Genomic DNA, 23,301 nt, shown 5'->3' on the forward strand with positions numbered 1-23,301 from the left:
TTCATCTTGGAGGCCACTATTACTTCTGCCCTTCATTTCTTTCTTCCCTATCTTCATTTTTGTTTCTTTCCCCCTTTAATGTTTTTGCGTCTCTCTGTTTTTTCTTAATTTCCTTTCCTCCTCCAACTCCTGGTTCCCAACCCCTGTTGGAGGATGGGAGATGTCTGGAATAGATTCCCTACCTCTATGTGACCATGCTGCTACTTCTGTGAAATACATGGGAGGAAAAAAAAGTGTAACTTTGTCCACTAGATGCTCCTATTACTTGATTGCTCAATAAAATGCAACAAAGAGAACCAGAAGTTGCCATCTTATTCAGCTTTCTAAAGTCAACATATCATTTGTCTGACATAGAATACTGTGCAACTTGATGGCTAAAAATTGTCTTAAAGATGAGTCAAACTGTATTAACAGTGACTGAAAAGTTTTATAAAGACAACTGCAAAGTGTCTCAGAAATGCATATTGAAATCTAGGTTTACTGTAGTACCTGCTGATGAATCCACCAACAGGTCTGCAGTTAAAGGCTTGTTACCTGGGAAGTCATTCCAGATTAGTCATTCCTGATTAACTATTTCTAAGCAATACATCAGATATTACAGGGTGGGAAACTCTCTCCTATTTGCTGAAATAGTAGACCTAAAATACGGAATTGCTGATGGTATCACATTGGGGATAAAAATAAATGTTGGAGCTGTGGGACTAAAAGTAGAACAACAATCAAACCACTAGGTTAAATTGAGATTGTGTAGCAATGTGGGTTAGTCAAATGGCCCAAACTTAGACACAGAACACTGCCTGCTGCATCAAACTACAACCTTGAAACTACTAACATAGATATCAAAATAGGTTATTCTTATTTTTAAGAGGATTGAATTTATTTTGAAAGGCATTTTTCATTGTAAGTCCTGAAAAACTATAGTAATATCAAGCTCTTGCTGATGCCTATAAAGTACCGGGAGAAGCAAACTATTCTGAAGGTATTGACCATGCACACCAGTCTCCTAGTCAGGTCACAACACTGAATGCAAGGAAAACAAATTATCATGTCTTGTCACCTTTTGGAGATGTACTGCAGACAGTGAAGTAGGGCCTGCTGTAGCCCGAGCTACGGACACTGTTAACGAGTAAAGGTGTGCCCACACTGGGAAAAAAGATGGGTTTTAGCACATGTCAGCGCACATGGAAGTGGTAACAAACAGTACAATCCGCATGCAGACAAGGCAGGGGTAGTTCCTGCTCATGTGTGTTAAACTACCCCCGCCTGGTCCACAGGGGCCTTCACCACGTCTTGTCCACCACATTAAAACCCACCTTTTCTGCTAGAGAAGAAAGGCCCCAGAGGTAACACAGGGCGCATCGCGCCGGCTGCACGTGTGCGCCCCCCCGCCCTGGGCAGGCACCGCTGCCTGGGCTGCGTACACAGCAGCGCCACGAGGCTAGTGAGCACGCGGACCCAGCCTTGCCCCTTTGCTCCAGCGCCGTCCGCCCAGTGCTGCCCCACTTCAGATTCCGAAGCCCGGCTGGGCGGGGGGAGCGCGGGGTGTGCGTGCCCCAGGGTGGGCGCGGGGCTTGTGCCAGAGCGCTTTCCGGGGAATGGGGTCCCGGAAGCGGAAGTGTCAGAGGACGGCTTCCGGCGGAAGTGGCGCTGGTCGCTGGTTGTGCTCCTCGCTGGCTCGTTTCCCCCTCCCGGCCGCTCTCGGTTCTGAGGGAACGGCCGCCGCTGGGTGAGTGCAGAGCCGGAGCCGAGCCGTGCGCGGGCTTTTCGGACGGCTTCCTGCGGCTCCCGTTCACAAGGCGGCGGCCAGTATGGCACGACTACCCGGCGGCGGCGCGTGAAGGATGTGGCGGAGGCTGTAGCCGAGGGAGCCCTGAACTCCGGGCAGCGCCTCCCACGGCTGCTCCCAAGCTCCTGGCACCGGCTCTGGGGAGCTGGCAGCGGGCCCCGCGCCGGCCCCCGCTAGCGCTCTCCCGCCTTCGGGCGTGAATCTGATCCCTCCCTTTCTCTCCCAGCGCGCGGTCCCCTCAGCACCCGCCCCGCACCCAGCGTCCTCCAGCCCGCAGACTCACAGCACCTGCTCTCATCCCCTGCTTGGTACCTGCCCCGGCAACACCGCCCCGGGTCTCCCTGAGCAGCGGGTCTCTGGTGCCCTGTGGGTCTTGCTCTGGATCTGAAGATCTGAGTTCAAAGAGTCTCGGAGAGTGAGTGTGAAATATAATGGCTTCGTCGTCTGGAAACGACGACGACCTCACCATCCCTAGAGCTGCTATTAACAAGATGATCAAAGAAACTCTCCCCAATGTCCGGGTGGCTAATGATGCCCGGGAGCTGGTCGTGAACTGCTGCACTGAATTCATCCACCTCATCTCCTCGGAGGCCAATGAGATCTGTAACAAGTCTGAGAAGAAAACCATCTCCCCAGAGCATGTCATACAAGGTGAGTGCCTCGGGGGCAGTCGTCTGGTAGATGACAGACCATTTCATTTAATGCGGTGTTGTTGTAGCCATGTCGGTCTCGGGATAATAGAGAGAGAGGGTGGGTGAGGTAATATTTTTTTAGTTGGCTAACTGCTGTTGGTGAGAGAGGCAAGCTTTCCAACAACACAGAACTCTTCTTTAGGTCTATGACCCTACAATTTATTTCTCTAAAAGTACTGGCAGAAAAAGTCAATATTTTTAAGAACATGAGTAAGATTATTTGTTGCCTTGCATTGCAAGAGGGAGGCTACTTTTGTGGTGAAGGGGGCAGGAGTTTTCAGTTCCTGCCCTTGTTCTCTTCCTGTGTGACTTTGGGTGAGTCACTTATATTTCTGTGCTTCAGTTTCCATACCTGTGAAATGAGGACTATCTCTCAGGGTGGTTGTGCAGATTACTTCCCTGTTTCTTACAGAAATAAAATAAAATACTAAGCACTTGCAAATGAGAGGCTGATACGCTATATAAGATGGGGATGGAAGGTGGGCTTTACGAGAGAGTTCCAGGCTCTTACCCCTGATGATAAACCAATCCCCTAGCTGATGTAAGAAGAAAGGTACTGGGATTCCTACCAAACTGTTCCTGGACTTGCTTTGTGGCTTCATCTTTTGTATCAGTTCTGGTGTAATAGGTGTGTACATTTAAAAATATGCCATTGCACCCTATTCTGGCTGTTGGCTCCCACCTTCTGTGGCTGCTTGATGGAAAAGTTTTCTGGTTCTTTTTTTGTTCTCTCTCGAATCTCGGAGCCTCCTGATTTTGGTGAGTATCTGCTATTCTAGGTCTCTCCAGCCTTCTTTTTTGTGAGTTCCTTCACTGTGAATAGAACCAGTGCCTGACACTGCTGCTCATAGTTTTCTCAAGCAGTAACAAAATGAAACTAATGACTTGGGTTACTTCCACAGCTGCTTCTGAAAGCCACATGGGCTGCTCCTATCAAGAATCATGTTCATTTTTCTCAGATACTTGAGAAAGCTGCCACAATTCTTGACAGTTTCATTGCTGCCCACAAAGTTGTGAATTAAGGTAGTAGTGAAAGTGATCAGAGTTTTAGTTTTACTCAGCTGCTTGGCAAGTCAGTGAATAGCAGCATAAGCAGTAGAACTTGAGGCTCAGGAAAACAATCCAGCATTAGTCTGTATCAGTTCACATGGAAAGTTGTTTTTGAAACTATAAGTACTAAATGCTCAATTAATTAGATTCTGCAGACTTTGATGAGGTATGCTAACTCCACTCACCAGAAAAAGTTTCCTATTTGCTATATATAAGTGGATTTTTCAAGCTCTGGTTATTATGACTTATAATAAAGAGCAGTATAAGAAAATATGAACCATATGTAAACTTTTGTTATAGTTAACATTTTAAGAAAATGGTGCCTTGCAGTAAAATTGCTTCTTAAAAATCCTCTCAAACTCAGACTTTAAAAAGTGAAATGATTACCACAGACAAACTGTATCTGTCATGTGTTGTCTACTAACAAATATTTTGTCAAGTTATAATTGCTAGTATGTTCAAAGTTCTAATTTTTTATATAAAGCTCTTCTTGAATTCCAGGTTGTCAGTGTTAATCACATTTTGTTAAATGAATGTTGATGTTTATCCATTTATATGGTCAAATGTGGTAAGGAGGATGTTACTGTCATAAAATTTTATATTCTGCGTCTACCTTCATTGCTATCCTTATTATCCTTCAGAAATACATAGGTTAGGAAGGAATTAGTACCATATCAGGTGATTTCTTGAAGCATGAGGGTTAATATCACTATTTTAAAGAAAATTATTTGATTTATGTGGTGCATATAACTTTAAATATTTCTATCCCATTCCTGTATTCTAAAACTTATTTTGCTTTTTTTGACTACTATCTTTAAGTTGTCTACAATGACTTTGTCAAACGCTTCCTGAAAGTTCAAATACATTTCAGTAAGTTCTCCTTTGCCCACTATTTTATCAATATACTAAAGGAAATATTTCTTTGATATGCTCAATTTTTTAGTAAGTAAGCTGCAGTTTGCTCTTTCTGTCATATTCATCTAGATTTTTATAATTGTCACTTAAATCAATTTACTTGGAACTTAAATGAGCCTTACTGGTTGGGTATTCCCAGGATCGCCCCTACTTGTTTAAAATTTGCTACTTTCCAGAGCACCAGTATAGTAGATAATCTCAATGAGAGATTACATCTTTTTATTGGCAGCTCAGCCCATTCATTCTTACATTCTTTCAGAGATCATGGTCCATACTATATGGCTCTTGTTTCTGCACTACCTTTTTTTGACACATCAGTATGTCAGTTGAATACCTGAAAAGAGTACGTCTAGGGTAGGTATCACCAACATCCTTTGTGGGAAAAAATTTAAAAAAATAAATAATTTAGCTTCTCTGCTTTTTTTAAATTTGAATTGCTATATGGTATTTTAGAAGATCACCATTTCTTCTGTAACCTTTCTGGTTCATATATATTTAAAGAATTCCTTGTAGCTTTTTTTTATGACTTTGACCATTTGCTCTTCAGAATCCCTTATACTCTACTAATTTTCCCTGCCATAGTTCATGCTTTCTTTCTGTTGGCTTTACTGGGGTTAGATTTGCATTTTCTGAAAGATACCAATTTGGTTCAAGTAACATCTTGTGCATTGCCATCTTGTAATTGAACTATTTTTTTGTTTAGGTCCTTTTTGTTTAGATGCCCATGACTTTGTTATGGTATTTTTAAGTGGCTTCCATTGAGTCTAACGATTCTAATGTATTTACTTTCGATTTTAATGTCTTTATTAATTAATTTCCTCCTCTTTTTTGAAGTCTCCTTTCTGAAGTTTAATGGAACACTACTAGCTTTTGGTATGATTCCTTGCCCAAAGCAATTTTAATCTGTTTCTTTCAATTAATGGAAGTTCTGATTTAGTTTTTAAAGCAAGATCCTGCAACTGCAGCGGTTCTCAAACTGTGGGTCGGGACCCCAAATTGGGTCTTGACCCCATTTTAATGGGGTTACCAGGGCTGGCTGAGACTTGCTGACGCCTGGGACTGAAGCCTGAGCCCCACCACGCAGGGCTTCAGCCCTGGGCAGTGGGGTCAGGTTACAGGCCCTCTGCTTGAAGCTGAAGCCCTTGGGCTTTGCCCCCCAGCCCGGGGCGGTTGGGCTCAGGCTTTAGTCCCCCGGCCCCTGGAGTCATGTAGTAATTTTTGTTGTGAGAAGGGCGTCATGATGCAATGAAGTTTGAGAACCCCTGTGCAACTGGATCTATGTCGGCTGATCCCTGTTGTTGCTCAGAGCCCCACTGAAGTCAATGGCAGATATGCTATTTGCTTTACATGCTATTGTACTCAATATTGACAGTATAATCTCTCTTAATTTCAGTATGCTGTGGTAAAATATAGTTGTTTTGTTGAATAACAGGATACATTTAAAAGTATTCAAGTTTCTACCTAGCCTAGAAAAAACACTTATTTGGAAGATTTCATTGTTGTATTTCTTATTCTAAATAATGCATTGCATAAGTAGTATGTAAAATGCAAGCCCACACATGATGATGTATTCTTTATTATATTTCTTTAGATTTAATAAAATACTTAAGACATTGATTAAAATACAAAATATTTAATATTTTTAAAATAAAATACAAACTTTCAAACAGGCACTATGCACAAGGTACCTTGTATTATCACATATCCTACCCATTACATAATACAACTGTAAAATAAAAACCACCATAAAGAATACGGCTCCACAACTAAATTGCCTCAGATCCAAACTGGTCAAAATTGATGCTGAGACTCTCAAACTCACTCTTCTGAAAGAGTTCTTTCAACGTGCAGACACAGAAAAGACTAAGAGTGAACCTTTTACATAGACTATCTCTAATCAACAGTAAGATTCCAGGGTTGATTCTGAGACATCTCTTACCCCTCTAGTTGGCAGAACAATTCAATTGTATCTGTGGAGCAGAGGCCAAACTTAAAGGCCACAGGGGACGAGAGTTAGTTATCAGTTTTCTGAACAGGTAGAGTATCAGTAATGAGCTCTTTACGAGGCTTTTTTGTATAATTCAATAAAATGAGTCACCTGACAAATCTCTGAAGGGGACGTGATCTAAATTGTCTATCAATCACTGCAAATTGACTGCTATTTTCTGTATATGACAGGAGGGCAAATCTGGACACACCAGTAATCTTAGTCACTGAAACAACAAGCTTTGGTCACTTAAATGTTGCTGAGATGTCCAACATGACCAAAAATGGCCATCAGACACCACTCTAAAACCAGTAGATAATTCTTAAGTCAGACTGCAGTCTACATAGGCTACCACCGGTGTTCAAGTGCACTTGAAACATCAAAACCACAGCCTTCTGAATCATATTCCCTTAAAAGAAAACAAAGTTTGAGAATGGGCTCTAATTGACAAAAACTCTAGCCTACAGACATGGCTTTTTGAAGATATTGACCTTTACACTTTTTTAAGAATAGCAGGCATTCTCCCTATGGTGTAAAGCAACAGAGTCCTGTGACATCTTTAAGACAAACAGATGTATTGGAGCATAAGCTTTCGTGGGTGCAATATGCATGCGTCTGACGAAGTAGGTATTCACCCACGAAAGCTTATGCTCCAATACATCTGTTAGTCTTAAAGATGTCACAGGACTCTCTGTTGCTTTTTACGGATCCAGACTAACACAGCTACCCCTCTGATACTTGTCCCTATGGTGAGGTATTCATGGTGACTGACCGTAATTGTATTAGTGAGTTATGACAAAACTGGGCCTAAAGCTTCCTCCAGGTCTCGGTATATTAACCAGATCTGGCACATACCACCAAGAGAAGCATGAAGTCATACATTGCATATTCAGACCAAAACTGGCATCACAAAATCAAAAACTCATGCATGTTACCTGTTCTGTCTTGGTTGCATAGTTTTTCATAATGGGAGCCAAGGTTTCTTTGGCAAATTCAAAACTTAGGTAATGGGATTCAGAACCTGAGCTCCAGCCTGAGCTGCAACTTCAAAGTGCTGTATATGCAGCTGTTTTTAGAGCATTAGTGTGAGCCCCACTTACCCAGTTCTGTCAACCTGGGCTCAGAGGCTGTCTCCAAAATGCTGTGTAGATGTATCCTGACTGTCTCTCTCTGTTTGTACTTCAGTTGAGACTGTAGGTGCTAGTGCAATACAAATATTAAGAATAAGTAATAAACTAAAATTAGTGCATTCAAATTTTAAAATCTGGTGATTTATGGAAACTTTATTATTTGCTAGAAATAGAATGTCAAACCTGTTTGCTTGGCTTTGAAACTAAGACATCTGGTAGATATTAAACCTGTAGCATTTAAAGTAAACCAAATAGGTCAGAGCGCTGATATCTACATGTGCAAATACTAATAACAAAGCTGTTGAAGGCTGTGCCATTAACTTCATCAGAAAATATTTGTCAGTGATAAAGTAATACTGGTATGTCAGTTGGCCTTTTCTACAATAGGCTTTAAAACCAATTTTGAAAACAGAATATAAACTTTATTAAAAAATTAAATTTAGATAAAAGATGCAGTCAACTAAATTTGCCAGTTTAAAAGTGAAACTGACAATAAACAAAAGGAAGACTGACTTTATGGATTTTCATTGTCTAAGATTTGCAAAATGTACAAAATAACTAGAGCATGTCACAAGTAAATTCTGTTTTTACAATTTTCATTTTTTAATAATCAAAGATTTTACTAATAACTTAATAAGACAAACAAGTACATTTCTTTAACTGTTGCTTAAAATTAGTTTTCAAACACTTTTTGTCTGGTAAAGAAAGGACCATACCTTTTCCTCTTATTTTTTTAAAAATAAAATTCAAGTCGGGGGCTATTTATCCAGGTACTTATGTGGCCACCATTACAGTAGTTTTGTAATGCTTCCAAAGTATATTAAAAACAGATAATCTATCTTCCTAGTTTAATTAATCGGAGACCTTTTGTGTGTGTGAAGCACTAAGCTTTCTCCCAGTAAATTGAAGAAATTAGTTTTACACTGACTTTTGAAAGTGGAGAGGTCCATAGTCATTCTTCTCATCAAATATAAGATCTTTCCCAACAGCTGGTCTATCTCTCTCACTTCCAAGCCCACTGTTCATTTGTCATCTGTTTCTTTGTTCACTGGAATGTTGCTGTTGTAGATGCTCATGGAGCTGAGAGGCAATCTCTCAGGTGTCTTGGTACTCAAAACCCTCAATGGGATTAGTCTAAAACAGACTAGGATCCAGAATAGAGTCTGAGAGCAGAATGCTAGGGTGGAGGTGATAACGGGGAGGGTCTTTGTAAAGCAGATGTGTTTTATACCTCAGGGAGCTTTTTCTGGGTTTGACTTCATTCCTAGATATGTGGTGCAATAATCAAGCATAGAGGTCCCTAATGAATCAATCACTGTCTGCTAAAATGGGGTTTAATTTTCTGGCTAGTAATAGATGGTTGTTACTGCTGCTGTTTGGGCATCTAATAGCATTGAAGAGTCCTTAAGGAGCCCATGGCTGCAGACCAATTTAGCAATCTAAAGACAGATGCTCTCTGTAGTACAGAGGCAAGTTCTTAAAAATATTTCTGTAGCTTTCATCCTATTTTCAGTGGCTAGCTGAATAATGTTTGAAACCAGTGTATCCAGAACCCCTTTTTCCAGTAGTTCAAACTACTTTAAAGCATGGTTCAAAGCTCAATGTGGACAAGAGTTGGATCATGTCTACCGTAAAACAACTTTTAGGAACCTGGTTACAACAGTTGTTCCCTGATGCTGTCTATCCAACCTGTTGTATATTTTGTGGAGACTATTAAAACCATGATTAGGTCCCAGCTATGCTACAAGATGGAATAGTGTCTTAGAGTTTTAGGGAGGGTTGGAGGACAGTTACTGAATTGCAACTAGGTATGCAACTATTATTTACATTGGGGGTGGGGTCTGAAATTAGCAATCCTTTCTTTCCTGAAATGGCCAAGTTGTTGCATATCGGTGCTAACTTCAGCCTATTAAGAAAATGTACTTTTCTGGTTGGTCCATTATGCTTAAATGGGAGAAGGATGGGACTTTGGGCAGATGTGGTGTGTATGGTACATGTTACCATATATCTGTTCTTAAGCAAAATGGGAAATATGGCACTGGTTCCATTCATTTGTCTGGTTTATATGAAATTATTTTAAATTTATAACTAAGAAATTAAACTGTCTCCTTGTCTTGCTGTTTTTCTCTGACTAGTTCCCTCACCAAATATAGCTAAGAAATTTAAAAGTACCAGCAAAACCAGAGAAGACCACACTTGATAGTCTCAAGTTTTGAAGATTTAAGACAGTGCACTTTTGCTGCAGGAAGGGAGTAGGGGAATATGACTTAGGCCAGTGGTTTTCAAACTTTTGAAGCTGAGCCCCTTCCCCTTCTTTCCCCCTATCCCGAGTTATAATTTTTGTTTGTGCTGCCCCAACCCAGAGAAATATAGACACAATACCTGCCTAGGGTGACCAGACAGCAAGTGTGAAAAATCGGGACGGGGTTGGGGAGTAATAGGAGCCTATATTAAAAAAAAGACCCAAAAATCGGGACTGTCCCTATAAAATCGGGACATCTGCTCACCCTATACCTGCCCCTTAAGTTTTCAGGGTGTGGGAAGGCATGTGTGACAGTCTCTGGGGGCGGAGCCAGCACTGGGCACAGAGGCTGCCAGGAGCAGAAATCAGCACAGCATCAGTGGATGTTGACACTGACCCACAGGCTGGATGGCTTGTTGATGTGAGTCAGGGGGCTGGAGGTAGTGCTCCCTTCTCAAGTCCCAGCCGCCTGGGGACACCGCTTGCCCCCCAAATGTTCCTCTGTGCCCCTCAGTTTAAAAATCTCTCGCTTAGGCCTTTATGCACTACAGAAGAGTAAAAAGATGCAAATTAAAAAAAAAACGGTTGTGGGTCGCTTTAAATAAGGAATCTATAGGACAGAACAAGTTGGTATCTTATTACAGGAAATTGTTTTGATGTGACTACAAATTTTAGTTATGCTAATTGATCAACATGTTTTCTTTTTTGCAGCACTAGAAAGCTTGGGTTTTGGCTCCTATATCAGTGAGGTAAAAGAAGTCTTACAAGAGTGCAAAACAGTAGCACTAAAAAGAAGAAAGGCCAGTTCTCGTTTGGAAAATCTTGGCATTCCTGAAGAAGAACTTCTAAGGCAGCAACAGGAATTATTTGCAAAAGTGAGTGAGGCAATATTTCTGACTAAGAAATCTAATGTGAGGTTGAATGAACTAGACACTCCCTGATTTAGTGCCACAGAAACATGCATAAGTCCAGAAGAATCCCCTGTTCTATGGATTCCATGGCCATGAAAGATTTTACTGAATCTGACCTTGCAAAGTTAATATATCTGGCAAGAAATGCAAATGGATAAATAAGATGCTGAATTTTCTTTGTTACTTCTGTGATCTGACACGCCAGAGACATTGTATAGAAATGTGTACGTTTTATTAGTCTGAGTTTTAAATGAATGTATTACTTTACCACTGGTGATATCAAAGCCATGCCACTCAATCATGTATTTCTATTTTACAGAAACTTTTACAAATGTTGGAGTTTTAAAAAATTATTTTCAACTACTTTTTGAATTCCTTTACTTGTATTACCAGATTTTCTTTAGTCCAATTGTATATATGAAGGGAAATGGCAACTAATATTTTAGAAAATGATCAATTTCTGTGAACTATAATCATAGAAATGTAGTGCTGGAAGAGACTTTGAGAGGTCATCTAATCCATCCTCCTGCGATGCGGCAGGGTCATGTGTACATAGGCCATCTCAGACACATGTCCTTAGAAACCACCAAAGACAGGGATTCCACAACCTCTCTTAGAAACGTATTCCAGAACTTAACTACCCTTATAATTAGAAAGTTTTTCTTAATATCTAACCTAAATATCCTTTGCTGCAGATTAGTCCGTTACTTCTTGTCCAACCTTTAGACCAATTTTTATAACAACAGTCTTCAAATATGTTAAGGCTATTAGGTCCCCTCTGAGTTGTCTTTTCTCAAGACTAAACATGCCCAATTTTTTTTGACCTTTCCTCATAGGTCTTAAACCTGCTATCACTTTTGTTGCTCTACTCTGGACTCTCTCCAGTTTATCCATTTCTTTCCTAAAGCATTGCACCCAGAACTGGACAGAATACTCCAGCTGAGGCCTCCCTAGTGCTAAGTAGAACAGGACAGTTACCTTCTGTCTTTTGTATATGACACTCTGTTAATATATCTTTTTTTTTTTGCAACTGCATCATGTTGTTGACTCATGTTTAATTTGTGATCCATTATAACCCCCAGATCCTTTTCAACAGTGCTACCACCTAGCCAATTATTTCCCATTTTGTAATTGTGTGTTTGCTTTTTTCCTTCCTAGGTGTAGTACTTTCCACTTATCTTTATTGAATTTTATCTTGTTGATTTCAGACCAATTCTTCAATTTATCAAGATTGTTTTGTATTCTAATCCTGTCCTCCAAAGTGCTAGCAACCCCTACCAGTTTAGTGTGCTCTGCACATTTTATAAGCATACTCTCCAGTCCATTATCCAAGTCATTGATGAAAATGTTGAATAGTACAAGACCTGAGACAAACCCCTGTGAGTCCCCCCAGTCTGATAGCAAATCGTTGACAATTACTCTTTGAGTAGGGTCTTTCAACCAGTTGTTCACACACCTTATAATAATTGCATTTAGACCACATTTTGCTAGTTTGCTTATAAGAATGTCAGGTGGACTGTGTCAAAAGCCTTACTAAAATCAAGATATGTCACATCTACGGCTTCCACCCATTCATTAGGCCAGTAATCCCATAACAGAAGGAAATTAGGTTGATTTGTCATGATTTGTTCATGACAAATTCATGTTCAGTTTTACTTATTTTATCCTTTACATGCTTGCAAATTATAGTTTAATAATTTGTTCCAGTATCTTCCAGGTCTCAAAGTTAGGCTGACTGGTCTATAATTCTCCATGTCCTTTTAGTTCCTATCTTTAAAATTAGGAACAATGTTGTTTCTTCTCCAGTCCTCTGGGACCTCACCATCTTCCATGAGTTCTCACAAATAATTGCTAATGGTTGAGATTTTCAGTTAGTTTTTAGATACCCTCAGGTGAGTTTCATTGGCCGCTGCCGACTTAAAAATATTTAACTTATCTAACTATTTTAACCTGTTCTTTCCTTGTTCTAGCTTGTTCCTTCCCCATTCTTGTTAATATTAATTTTCTAGTCACAACTTAATATTTTAGCCAAGACTGAAGCAAAATAGGGAACACCCCAGCCTCCTTGATGTCATCCATTATTAGCTCTCCTTCCCCACTAAGGGAGAACCTACATCTTCCTTCGTCTCTTTCTCCCTATGTATTTGTAGTACCTCTTTTTATTGCCTTTTATGTCCCTTGCTAGGTGTAACTCATCTTATGTCTTAATCATTTCAGTTTAAATGTCTTTCTTGGTTTTGGCTCCATCATTTCATGGGGGAAAAGGGTAATTTCCATCTCTCTGGTAGTTTGTTTGTCACAACAATGCTAAATCTCTAACGTGTCTCCCCAGCTGTTTTCCCTTTACCCTTGAGTGACACTGTATAATCATGTTGATTTACTATGAACTCTAAGATGATGATAATTCAAATATATTTCTCCATGCCTGACCTAATGTGAGACAAGGTCCTGCAACTCAGCCTTTCTTCCCAGCACTTCCTCTGAGATGGTTTGCAGATAATTCAAGTGTAAGTGGCTAAGACTAAATTTGATTATTTATCTTCCTAAACAGTCTTCTCTTCTCCCATTCTGTTACTATTGATACCACCGCTATTCTGCCAGACTCGTAATGTGGCAATCATCTACAACACCTCCCTCTTACACCACTTATATCCTGGCCATATGCAAATCATATTGCTTTTTTTGTCCTCTGCATCCTTTCCTTTCTTTCTGTTCCCATGGTGAAAATGCTTATTCAGGTCCTTGTGATCTCACATCTTAGTTGCAACCTTCTCCTCACTGGCCTTACTGAAACTCACGTAATGCTAAAACCCAGATAAAGTTTATTTTTGTATGTTGTAAAGTGCCAAGTACATTATAGCTAAATAGATGATGATGATGAGACAATTGAAGTTTTCACCAGCTTTGGAAATTTATCACACGGCTAACACATGTAATGGTATAGTCCTGTGATAAGTTAACATATAGATACTTTTTCCCCCCTTCATGCTAAGAGTAAAAAAGCCAATGTGGCTGCTGCAGAAGCAGTGTTTGGTTTTATAACAAACTGGTTAGTTTAAGTTTTTATTTTCTTTTAAGCTTAATGCAATGAAGTTTAATGTGGATAACTTAAATAAAACTGCACTCTACACAGGTCAAAAGAAGTAGAGGATGGGTGGGATAGGGATATTCTTACACTCCTGAGAGAGTAATATAAACAATGAGGAATTAAAATAATTAACTGACATTTCATTTAAAGAGGTATTATCAATTTAGACCTGATTTTTGACCTACTTTAAAATTGTTTAATCTAGTAGACACTGTCCTCTGAAGGTATGCATTTAATTTTTTAATTATTAGAGATTAATAAAAAATGCATTATAAAATTGTTAGTGCATTCAAGTTGCACTAGTCTGTGTATTGGATCAATAAATGAAACTTAAAATGGTCCTCATTTGATATTGTACAAAAAATCTCTGATCTGATTCTAAAACAGTGCATTTTATTTTATTCAACAATATATCAAAGTAGTTTGTGTATGTATTGTTGGAACAAGTGCTGTATTTGCACTCCAGTCCTGCAAATACTTATGCATGTGATTAGTCCTATTGATAATCCAGAATTTACCAGTGGTTATATGCAGAAGGAATACTGGCTGCTTAAATGACAATCACAATTCTTAAAATATTCATCTACACACCTGAGAAATTATGTATGTGTATAAGTGTTGGTAAGATCAGGGCCCTAGTTTTCCTTTATTTGTAAAAGTAACTTCCTTAATGAATGAATAAATCCAAATCAAGAGGCATCCTCATTCATTGTGAACGTTAGGTTGAAGTTTGTAGGGAAAAAAATTATGTTGTAATATTTGAGAAGTGACTTGATTTGTGCAATTAAAAGACTGACATACTGCATTATGGCATGAGGAGGCAGATTTAAAATTAAGGACACCTTAACTCTGGCAATTCCTGACTGAGTTCTTAGCCGTGCAACCTTATGGAGTTTCCTAGTATTTTCAAAAGAAAAAGAATGTAAAGAAGTGGTTGTATAATTTGGTGGCACCTAATAGTTCCAGAATTATCTGTCCAGCAGAAGGTGCACAGTCCTGTGGAGCAGTGTTTCTGGTCCCTGAGATCTCCCTGACACAGTTTTGGAAGGCAGCAAGCTGGTCCCTGGTATCAGAAAGGTTGAGAGAAACTGCTGTAGAGCCACTGACTCTTATGGAGCCCTGCCACATTGAATGTGTATCTTAGACATGTCCACTACTAATGTGTTCAGGTGTTGCTTTCATTTGTTTAGAACTTTGGTGAAAATGGCTAAAAGTGTACCAGAGTATCGACTGTGAATACATTGATTCTCTTTAAACCCTAGTGACTACATATGAATAATTTTAACTGAAACATTTAAAGCCTCTTTTCAGTGAGGGTTATTTCCTTTGCAGATGTCAACTTTTTTTAAATCTAGCACATTTGTGCTAGAGCTTTTCAAAGAATTGTCACAACTCTTGGAATAGGGCCAGTATCTTTTTGTACTCTTATTGACTGACTGAATTGTCCTTGCTGAAATGTTCCAAAATATTATCCTTAGGTAGACAGTAGGTTCAGAAAATTTCTGCCTGATAGGCCAGTTATGGAAAATTCAAAATGAAAAGGGGATTTGAATGGAAATGTGAACTTAACTTTAAAAGTGTCCTATATGGAGGGGGAAAATGGGCTTTTGCTTTATTTTGCTTTATCTATAAAGAAGACCTGATTTTTGTTTCAAAAGATTTTTTTCTGCTGGTTGTGTGGTTTTTTTGTTTTGTTTTTTTTATACAGTGCAAATTCAGGTTTTAAGTGGACTTGGCAAGCTGTTCAAGTAATCACCTGTATGACAACTGTTAAATCGTCTCAAATATTCCTGCAAGCATACCCTGATTTAGGCAGTGGCCTACTTTTTTGATTGCACCATTGTACCATTCTTTCATTTTTTAGAATTTCATTTATTTGTGTTCCGCATTTTTCTGAATTAAAATATCTCAGTTAAGAACTTTTGTTGTTGTTGTAATTAGGCATAAGTGTCTATCAAAGGTTAAGCTGATTGGAGACCATAAAGGCTTACTATTTTTTCTTACTGTTATTACTGTTCTAATAAATTAGTGCTTTAAAATATTTGGCCAATGTTTGACTGGTCAGTTGACCAATTATTTTTGGAGGCGACTATAGTGACTAAAGTACTAGAAAAAATATGACATCACAAGCAAGTGAAAGCTGACAGTTGAGAGGAGAAGGGACTTCTAATAAAACTCTGTTTGCACTTTTTATACTCTCAACTTCAGTACCTAACAATCATTTAACAAAGACTTCCTATCAAATGTCAAACATCCCCTCTCCTTGAATTGAGGAAAATTAACTCACAATAAACTTCTGAGAATCTTGAAAATTCATCTAGCAAAACTAGACTTAACATTCCTGATATTTATGTAACAAAACCAAGCAATCTTTTGGAGATGGTGAAATCTTTGATACTCTTATTTCAGAAAGAAGCAAAGATGGTGTTGGGAGGTGGAGGATGATAGGGCTGAATTTAGGTTCAGCTGCAAAGGTTAGGCCCTTATTAAATAAGAATATTGTTACATTACTTCACTAGTTCTGACACTTCCAAACTATAACATATTGTGCATGTTTCACTTTCCTCACCCTCCATTTTTCCTTTTAATTTAATTTCATGCTTTGTTTAGGACACACGTAACAAACATATATTCAGAGTGAATTCGTTTCTAAACATGTGAAGTATTAGCACCATCCTAATCCATGTGCACTGCATTTAAGGTCTAAAATGTCTTAGTTAGAACTACCATTTTAATAATGTCTTGCCTAAAGTAAGGCCTGGACTTCCTGGTCAGTATTTCCTAGGCAGTGTGGGTAAGTGGTGGAAAGACTTGTTAATGCTAATTCTAGCCACTCTGCAACATTCCTGGTTAATTTTTCATTTGAAAGTGGTGCCTCTCTGATCCTGTGCAACCCCCAAAATTGAGGGTTTTTTTCAAGTACATTTTTATTACCCCAACCTCTTTGGTTTTCTGAGTATAAATGCTCCAAATGACGATTGTACAGCATACCATAAAAATAGGTTATGCCAACATGAAGAAAAAATGTTAATATCAATGCAAAGCATTGCAGTATTTTGAATACCCTTTATGTACAGTGATTATTTTTAGGTATAAATCTTGTACTTTGCACCTGCAGTTTCTGCCAGACCATTAATGTAATCTTTGCCCGTGTGCTATACTAATTCCTTAAAAGGATATTGGAAGTCTTGGGTTTTGTTAACAATTTAATTTTTGTCTGTCTTCAGGCTAGACAGCAACAAGCAGAACTGGCCCAGCAGGAATGGCTACAGATGCAACAAGCAGCCCAACAAGCACAGCTTGCTGCTGCGTCAGCCAGTGCATCCAATCAGGCAGGATCCTCTCAGGATGAAGATGATGAAGATGATATCTGAAATTCACCAGCTGAGTTTCTCTTCCCACTGAGAAATATCTTTCCTGCACAATGAAAACAGTGAAATGAATGCTTACCTGTAATTTTGTATGCATCTTGGACTGGCCATGGTATTCTAGGGATGTCTGCTGTTGTGTGCTGTACATGTAAAAACTGTCTTTTTTTGAACTCTTAAAGATTTAAGGTTCAATATCATATCAACTTTGGATTTTTAATGGTGTATATGGAAATTTTAGATAGCAGTGCGTCATTGATCAATAAACAGTGTTAAAATAAACAACAAGTTTATAAAATAGTGAGATTTATACAGAAGCTCTAAATCCACATTTGCATTTCTCTTCCCTTTTAACTAAACTATAAAATCTTACATAGAGAATTTTTAATTGTTTTTCTTTTTTGGGGGGGTGGGAGTGGTTCAGTAGACACTTAATCTGCATAATGGAAACAAGCAAAGAGGTCAGCATAGTAAAGTCTGAATTCTTTGTCCTTTTAAAAATGAGGATATATATATATGGCAATAAATATTATATGTGCTCAAATACCACATTTGTTACAAATTTGAAAAGATACATTTTCACTAAGCTAGGAAAAGGTATGTTTAATAGGAGTTGTAGAAATTCTGTCTTTTTTTTTGTATAGGGGTGAAATAATAAACCCATGATTTTATTATGATATCTATGAAGAGTCCTGAACCAATGGATATTTCATTTCAAAGACTGACCAGTGTAGAGAACTAATAATTCTTATTATTTCACTCCAATTTAATGTTAACTGTTATTGATGGTATTACTTGCGTAGTCCGGACATGTTCATATTGTTCACATGTAAAGCTGGAACTTGGTGAACCAGAATTGTGTTAGTTCCATTGACTTAACTGGGAATTATTAAATGTTCAAGCCTACAAAGGCAAAAGTTGAAGCTAATGAACCTGGTTTCAGTAAAAGAGGGATTTTTATTTAACCCTGATTAGTTAGTTATTGTTGTCAGCATAATGTTAACATTTTCCAGACTAGGTTACCCATGGATTCCTCAGCTACCTTGTGAAACAATAACATTTTCTTCATTCAAACAGGTTAGTAGGTGCAAATGATTCTGTCCAAGTTTAGTTAGGAAAGTATGCCCCAAGAGTAATCAGCACGATAAGGATCAGGAAAGAGAAAGGAGTCTTTTTGTCAGGTTGACTTTGAAAATTCTGTTTATATAAATGGACGGGCAGCTGTTCTTTGTGTAGAAATACACCACAGTTGTGTCCATTATAGAATTTTAATGTTGAATGAAGAAATGTTGGCCTATGTTCTGGTACTCTTGTTTCCAGCAGAATGGAAAAGCCACTTGCATACTAGTGAAAACGATCAGATCAGATAGCTGTGTAAGAATGCACTCTCTTTTCTTTTAGTATGCTCTTGACAAGTTTCTCTAGTAAAAATTTTTGACTAAAAGCTGTGGGTGCAGCAATCTGTTTACATAGCGAAATAAACAGAAAACAGTGTGCCCATTTTAAGTAGAGATCTGAACAAGTACAGTTGGCATATATTCAGATCTGCAAGGATCGCCCAGTGGCTTTTGATTTCAATTTTAGAGTCGTTAGGTTACATATTGAATAACTTGCACATTTTCTAAATGCATCCGTGCAGTGATGGCTCAAAAAGTAAAGATTAGTATGTTGAATGTTAAGTTGAAAAACTTTCATGAAATATGTTGGACAAGATTTGACTAAGTAGTTTTCTGTAAAGACTTAAGTACCAAAGGTAGTAAATCTAGTCTAGTGAAACAATGTTAATGTGCAGTGTTGGCTTTTCTAATTTGTACTGTAACACCTTACACTTTCTATTTTAAATGAGTCTTTTTCTTTTAAGTAAACAAAATTAGGTATTTCACACTTGTTTTTTCTGATGCAGAATTCAGGTTAACATTTTACTGCATCTGGTATGTATGGGATAGTATGTTTGGTTCCTTGTGACCTTTTCTTTGGACGTTCCTGTGCTTTTTTCATATGCTGTATTCTTCAAGCAATAAAATTCTGATGTGTTTTTTAAATGGTTTTATATTTAATGTTGAATAGTCACTTTTCTTCACTGCATTTGCAATGTTATAAGGAAGAAATTTAAGGTTATTTAAGCCCTGCTGCCATTTTGACTGGTGAGCAATTTTTGTGACAAAGATAATGCTACCCAAAATCTGCTGTATGATATTCCTGCTCAGTTGAGCTAATTATATACTTGCAAACAGTATCTCTGTTTTGTCATGTTGACTCTCCTTCCAGGAAGTATATTTTCCCTATTTGCAATATTTGCATTTTTGTAAAGTGAACAGGTTCACTTGTTTAAAAACTACATTTCCAGCTTTTCAGTGCTAAAGGGACAGTCAAAACCTCTAGAGTCAAATACACATTACTTATTACATCTTTTAGAATTTTATGGTGAGAAGAAATTTCTATTGTTTGTTCAAATTAAAAAATTCACTAGCCATTATTTTTGTAGGACTTACTGCATTTATGTCTTGCCTCCTTCTGCTGGGTGGCAAAGACAAAGCTATTTCTAGAGCTATGATACTACTGATGCTGGTACACAAATAATAAATAGGCATAAGACATTATAAATTTAAGTTTGGTGAGTAAATCAGATGTCACTACTTAGTCTCTATTATAAATAGGTGTGTCAGGAAATCAGTGCAGTCCTAGTGGGAAAAGAAAAGGTGCAAAGAATTTTGCAAATAAGTTACATTACAAAAATTAGTTGTTCTTTTTAAGCTTATCATCAAATATAAATCTTCAATGTTCCATAGGCAACTTTTCATTCTCTCATGTCAGAATTAGGCTCTCTATTCAGTATCCAAAATACAGTTCAGGAAGAGTGAAACTTGAAATTAACTTCAGTACCAAATGTGAGGCTGTGACACTTTCTCAAGGTAATCTTATAAGAAACTAGTAGAAAGAGGGAGCAAAGTTATTTGCTACCTAGTCACTTGTCATATGTGTAGCAGATTCTTTTCAAGCTTGGCATAGCATTAAACTGACACAATATATCTCAGCAGAAGACATTCATTGCTGAGTAACGCTTTCAATTCAAGGCTGTTATGGAAGTTGAGTAAAGCTCTTGTTTTCTGTCACTCCAATGGAATGTGTATGCATGACGTTTTACATGGTGAATAAAGTAGTTCCTTTTAATACTGCTTTTCTGGGATAAAATGAACAGTGAATTTTTAAAAAAACAAAAATCTTAAGCTGGAATCCCCCTTAAAAGTATATTTGAATGTCTCGTGTTCGTACAGAAGTGCTTGTTACAGGTTTGTTGTTAATACGTTAAAAAAAAAATCACATTTCTAGGAATGGCGAAAGCTCAAGAGGTAGATTGTGCATGTCAGATTTTGTAAAAGTGCCTTCATTAAAGAAGATTCTTCTATATGCATAATAGTATATGTTCGTTAATCTTCAAATTACTTTGAAACCGTGTCAAATTAAAAAAATGACTTACTGTAAATTCTTCATTGTTTATGTGCAGAACTCGATTACCTCTAAACGGAACCACTTGCACAACTTTCGTAATCTTACGTTGTAATGTAACATTGAATTTGAAAGCAAAAACTAAAGTTCCATAATGTTGCCTTAAGATTCTGAAATGAAGAATAATACTGAATGTGTAATGACTACAGTATGCAAAGGCTGCCAAGACTGACTTGAGTGCTGTAGTTCAACTAGCTAAATAGTAACAGTTTTAGTTTCAATATTGCTTTATTATCTTCTGTGAATCATTCTTTTTGCTTTTGACAATTTTTAACAAGTGTCCCTTTAAAGGGAGTGGGGAGTAAAGTTAAGATGAGGTTCCAAAATTCATCTGTTTGGGAGATCTATCTAGTTGTTAAAAATTTAGGATTTCAGTGCTGGGTAGAGACCTGTCAAGTAAATGGACCATCCACCCACACTGAACATAGCCATCATTGCTGAATGTTCCTGGCATAACTCAGTGGAGGAAAAAGGTATGGCAGTAAGTTTAAAAGTTGGTCTGTTAAGGTCCACTTGTAGTCAGAGAAATGGCAATGGCCACTTAATCAACAGATGCTGTGTGTGCATTTTGTTTACTTTATTGATTACGCTTTTATGGTACTTTTGTCTTCCAGCATTGCAGAGCTAACACAGGTACTGAAGTGAGCTGAATTCTATTCTGGGTCAGAGATGAACAACAAAATTAGTTGCATCCTGTCTCATCTCTCGGTGCACAAAGTTCTAAAAGCAGGAGAACTGAGGCAGTTTCACTGGACAGAGAGACAACCAAGGCGAGTTGTTATAGGGAGAGAGAGTTCTATGCTGGGGCCCTCTCCCCTATGTAATGTTAAGCCACACCACTGTACAGGTGCTTAACAAGTGGAAGTATAACAGCATGGGGGAATGGAAATTGGGTTTATGTAGATCCCCCTTCAACAAACTTTTGTGTATTGGCTCGGCTGCAGAGGCAAGACTAGCAGAAGATGAATAATCTATTGTACAAATGTACAACAATTGTACAACATCAAATCCAAACTTATGTAAATTTAATTGTACATTTGAGTAATATTAAAACAAACACAAGTACAGTGAAGGAGCTTTACTTACAGAAAACATAACTTGAATGTAGGATGGACTACTTGCTACAGTTTATTTAAAAATTAAATAATTTCAAGCTTTAGATATGGTTGGTCACATCTGGTTGTGTGATGATAGCCATCTTAAATATAAAATTGATAATCGGATACTATGACTTACGTACTTTTTACTGTCTTCTCTGTCTTCTGATGCAGCCCTACCAAGTCTATTGCTAATTTTCCTAACATTTGAACAGCTTCACACAGCTTGTACTTTTTAAAATAACCTATTAGATACACGTATTCTTCCTAACATCCTTAATAAACCAAAAATTATATTCTCCCAAGCCCTAGTGTGGGCAATATGTACAATCTGTACCAGTGATGGCATTAAGGGCTGATTACATGAAGCTGCCATGCGCTAGAGGGAATTGTGAGAACTGATCTAAAAATCACTTTTACTTCAGAACTTTTAGATACACACATTTAAATGTATATAGTAACTTTTCCAACAGGACATTTTTATATCCCTCTCATTTTAATATCTAATACTTCAATAATAGTATGATGAACATTCTTTAATTTGCATGTTTACAGAAACCAGTAACAAAACTACATTTATTTCTAATTTATGGAGATAGTTTTTCATTGAATGCAATTTTGTTTCTTGTTTATAAGACTGTAAGCTCTTTTGGGGTAGGGGCCATATTTGTATAGGGTGCACCTCTTGCAGGATGGGCGCTATGTGTCTTTTTATTTAATTATATGCCTGAATTCTTTTTCTAAATGCTTTTTTTAATGTAAAATGTTTGAGGATTTTTTTCTGACTGCATAGAAGTGGTGAACACTCACCTGCAATCACAAATAGATTTTCACCTGCTGCTTACGATAAATAGTACAACCATATTGCTTAGGCAAATATATCTCCCTTTCCTGTCTCTAGGTGAATTATTATGTACATGTTTAAACATTAATTCTATGTCATTGTTAATCTCTGGGCAGAGATCATATTTTTATTATTGCTGCTAAGCAGCATACAGGCTGCAGCGAGGAAACAGATGGAGATAAAAGACTAGATTCAGAGATCCCCTGTGACATGTTTGTGGCAGTACTGCTAAAGAGCCTCAGCAGCACAAATGGCCCACACAACATGTACAGAGCCACCTCTGTGCTGCCTCTGTAGAGTGGGCTCAAGGCAAATTTGAAACGGTGTGTCTGGGGCAATTTTGCACCTCTGCAGTTGTTGCAAACTATTGTAAGAGGCCTGTCTATTAGGTCAGTTCTCAGTTACTAAACTCTGTAATTATGGTGGTGGTGCGTGAACTAGGCCATCACACTCCTTGAATTGAATTGGGGAGGCACAGGTATTTTCCCCTGTCCCTGCACCAGTGGGCTGAAGTCCCCGTCGGACACTACAAGGGATCTCTATAAAAGCAGTTTCCTGGAAGCCAGAGGGAAGTCTAATTTCTGAGTAGGCAGCAATACATACACAGTTCTTGGGGCACCAGGCTATACGCAGAGCTGGGCTGCTTCTAATTGTCTAAATCTTTTGTGGCGCTTCTGCACCCTA

General features: G+C 38.1%; 1 protein-coding gene across 1 annotated transcript; it reads left to right on the plus strand.

Annotated features, from left to right (window-relative positions):
• Positions 1-1,379: 1,379 nt before the first annotated feature.
• On the plus strand, positions 1,380-19,211 carry DR1 (down-regulator of transcription 1). The gene is made up of 3 exons (XM_005311917.4): positions 1,380-2,437; positions 10,514-10,677; positions 17,029-19,211. The coding sequence occupies exons 1-3, from the start codon at positions 2,218-2,220 to the stop codon at positions 17,173-17,175; spliced, it is 531 nt and encodes a 176-aa protein (XP_005311974.1). The 5' UTR covers positions 1,380-2,217; the 3' UTR covers positions 17,176-19,211.
• The last annotated feature ends 4,090 nt before the right edge of the window (positions 19,212-23,301 follow it).

Source organism: Chrysemys picta, chromosome 8, assembly GCF_011386835.1.
Source record: "Chrysemys picta bellii isolate R12L10 chromosome 8, ASM1138683v2, whole genome shotgun sequence".
Lineage (NCBI taxonomy): Eukaryota > Metazoa > Chordata > Testudines > Emydidae > Chrysemys > Chrysemys picta.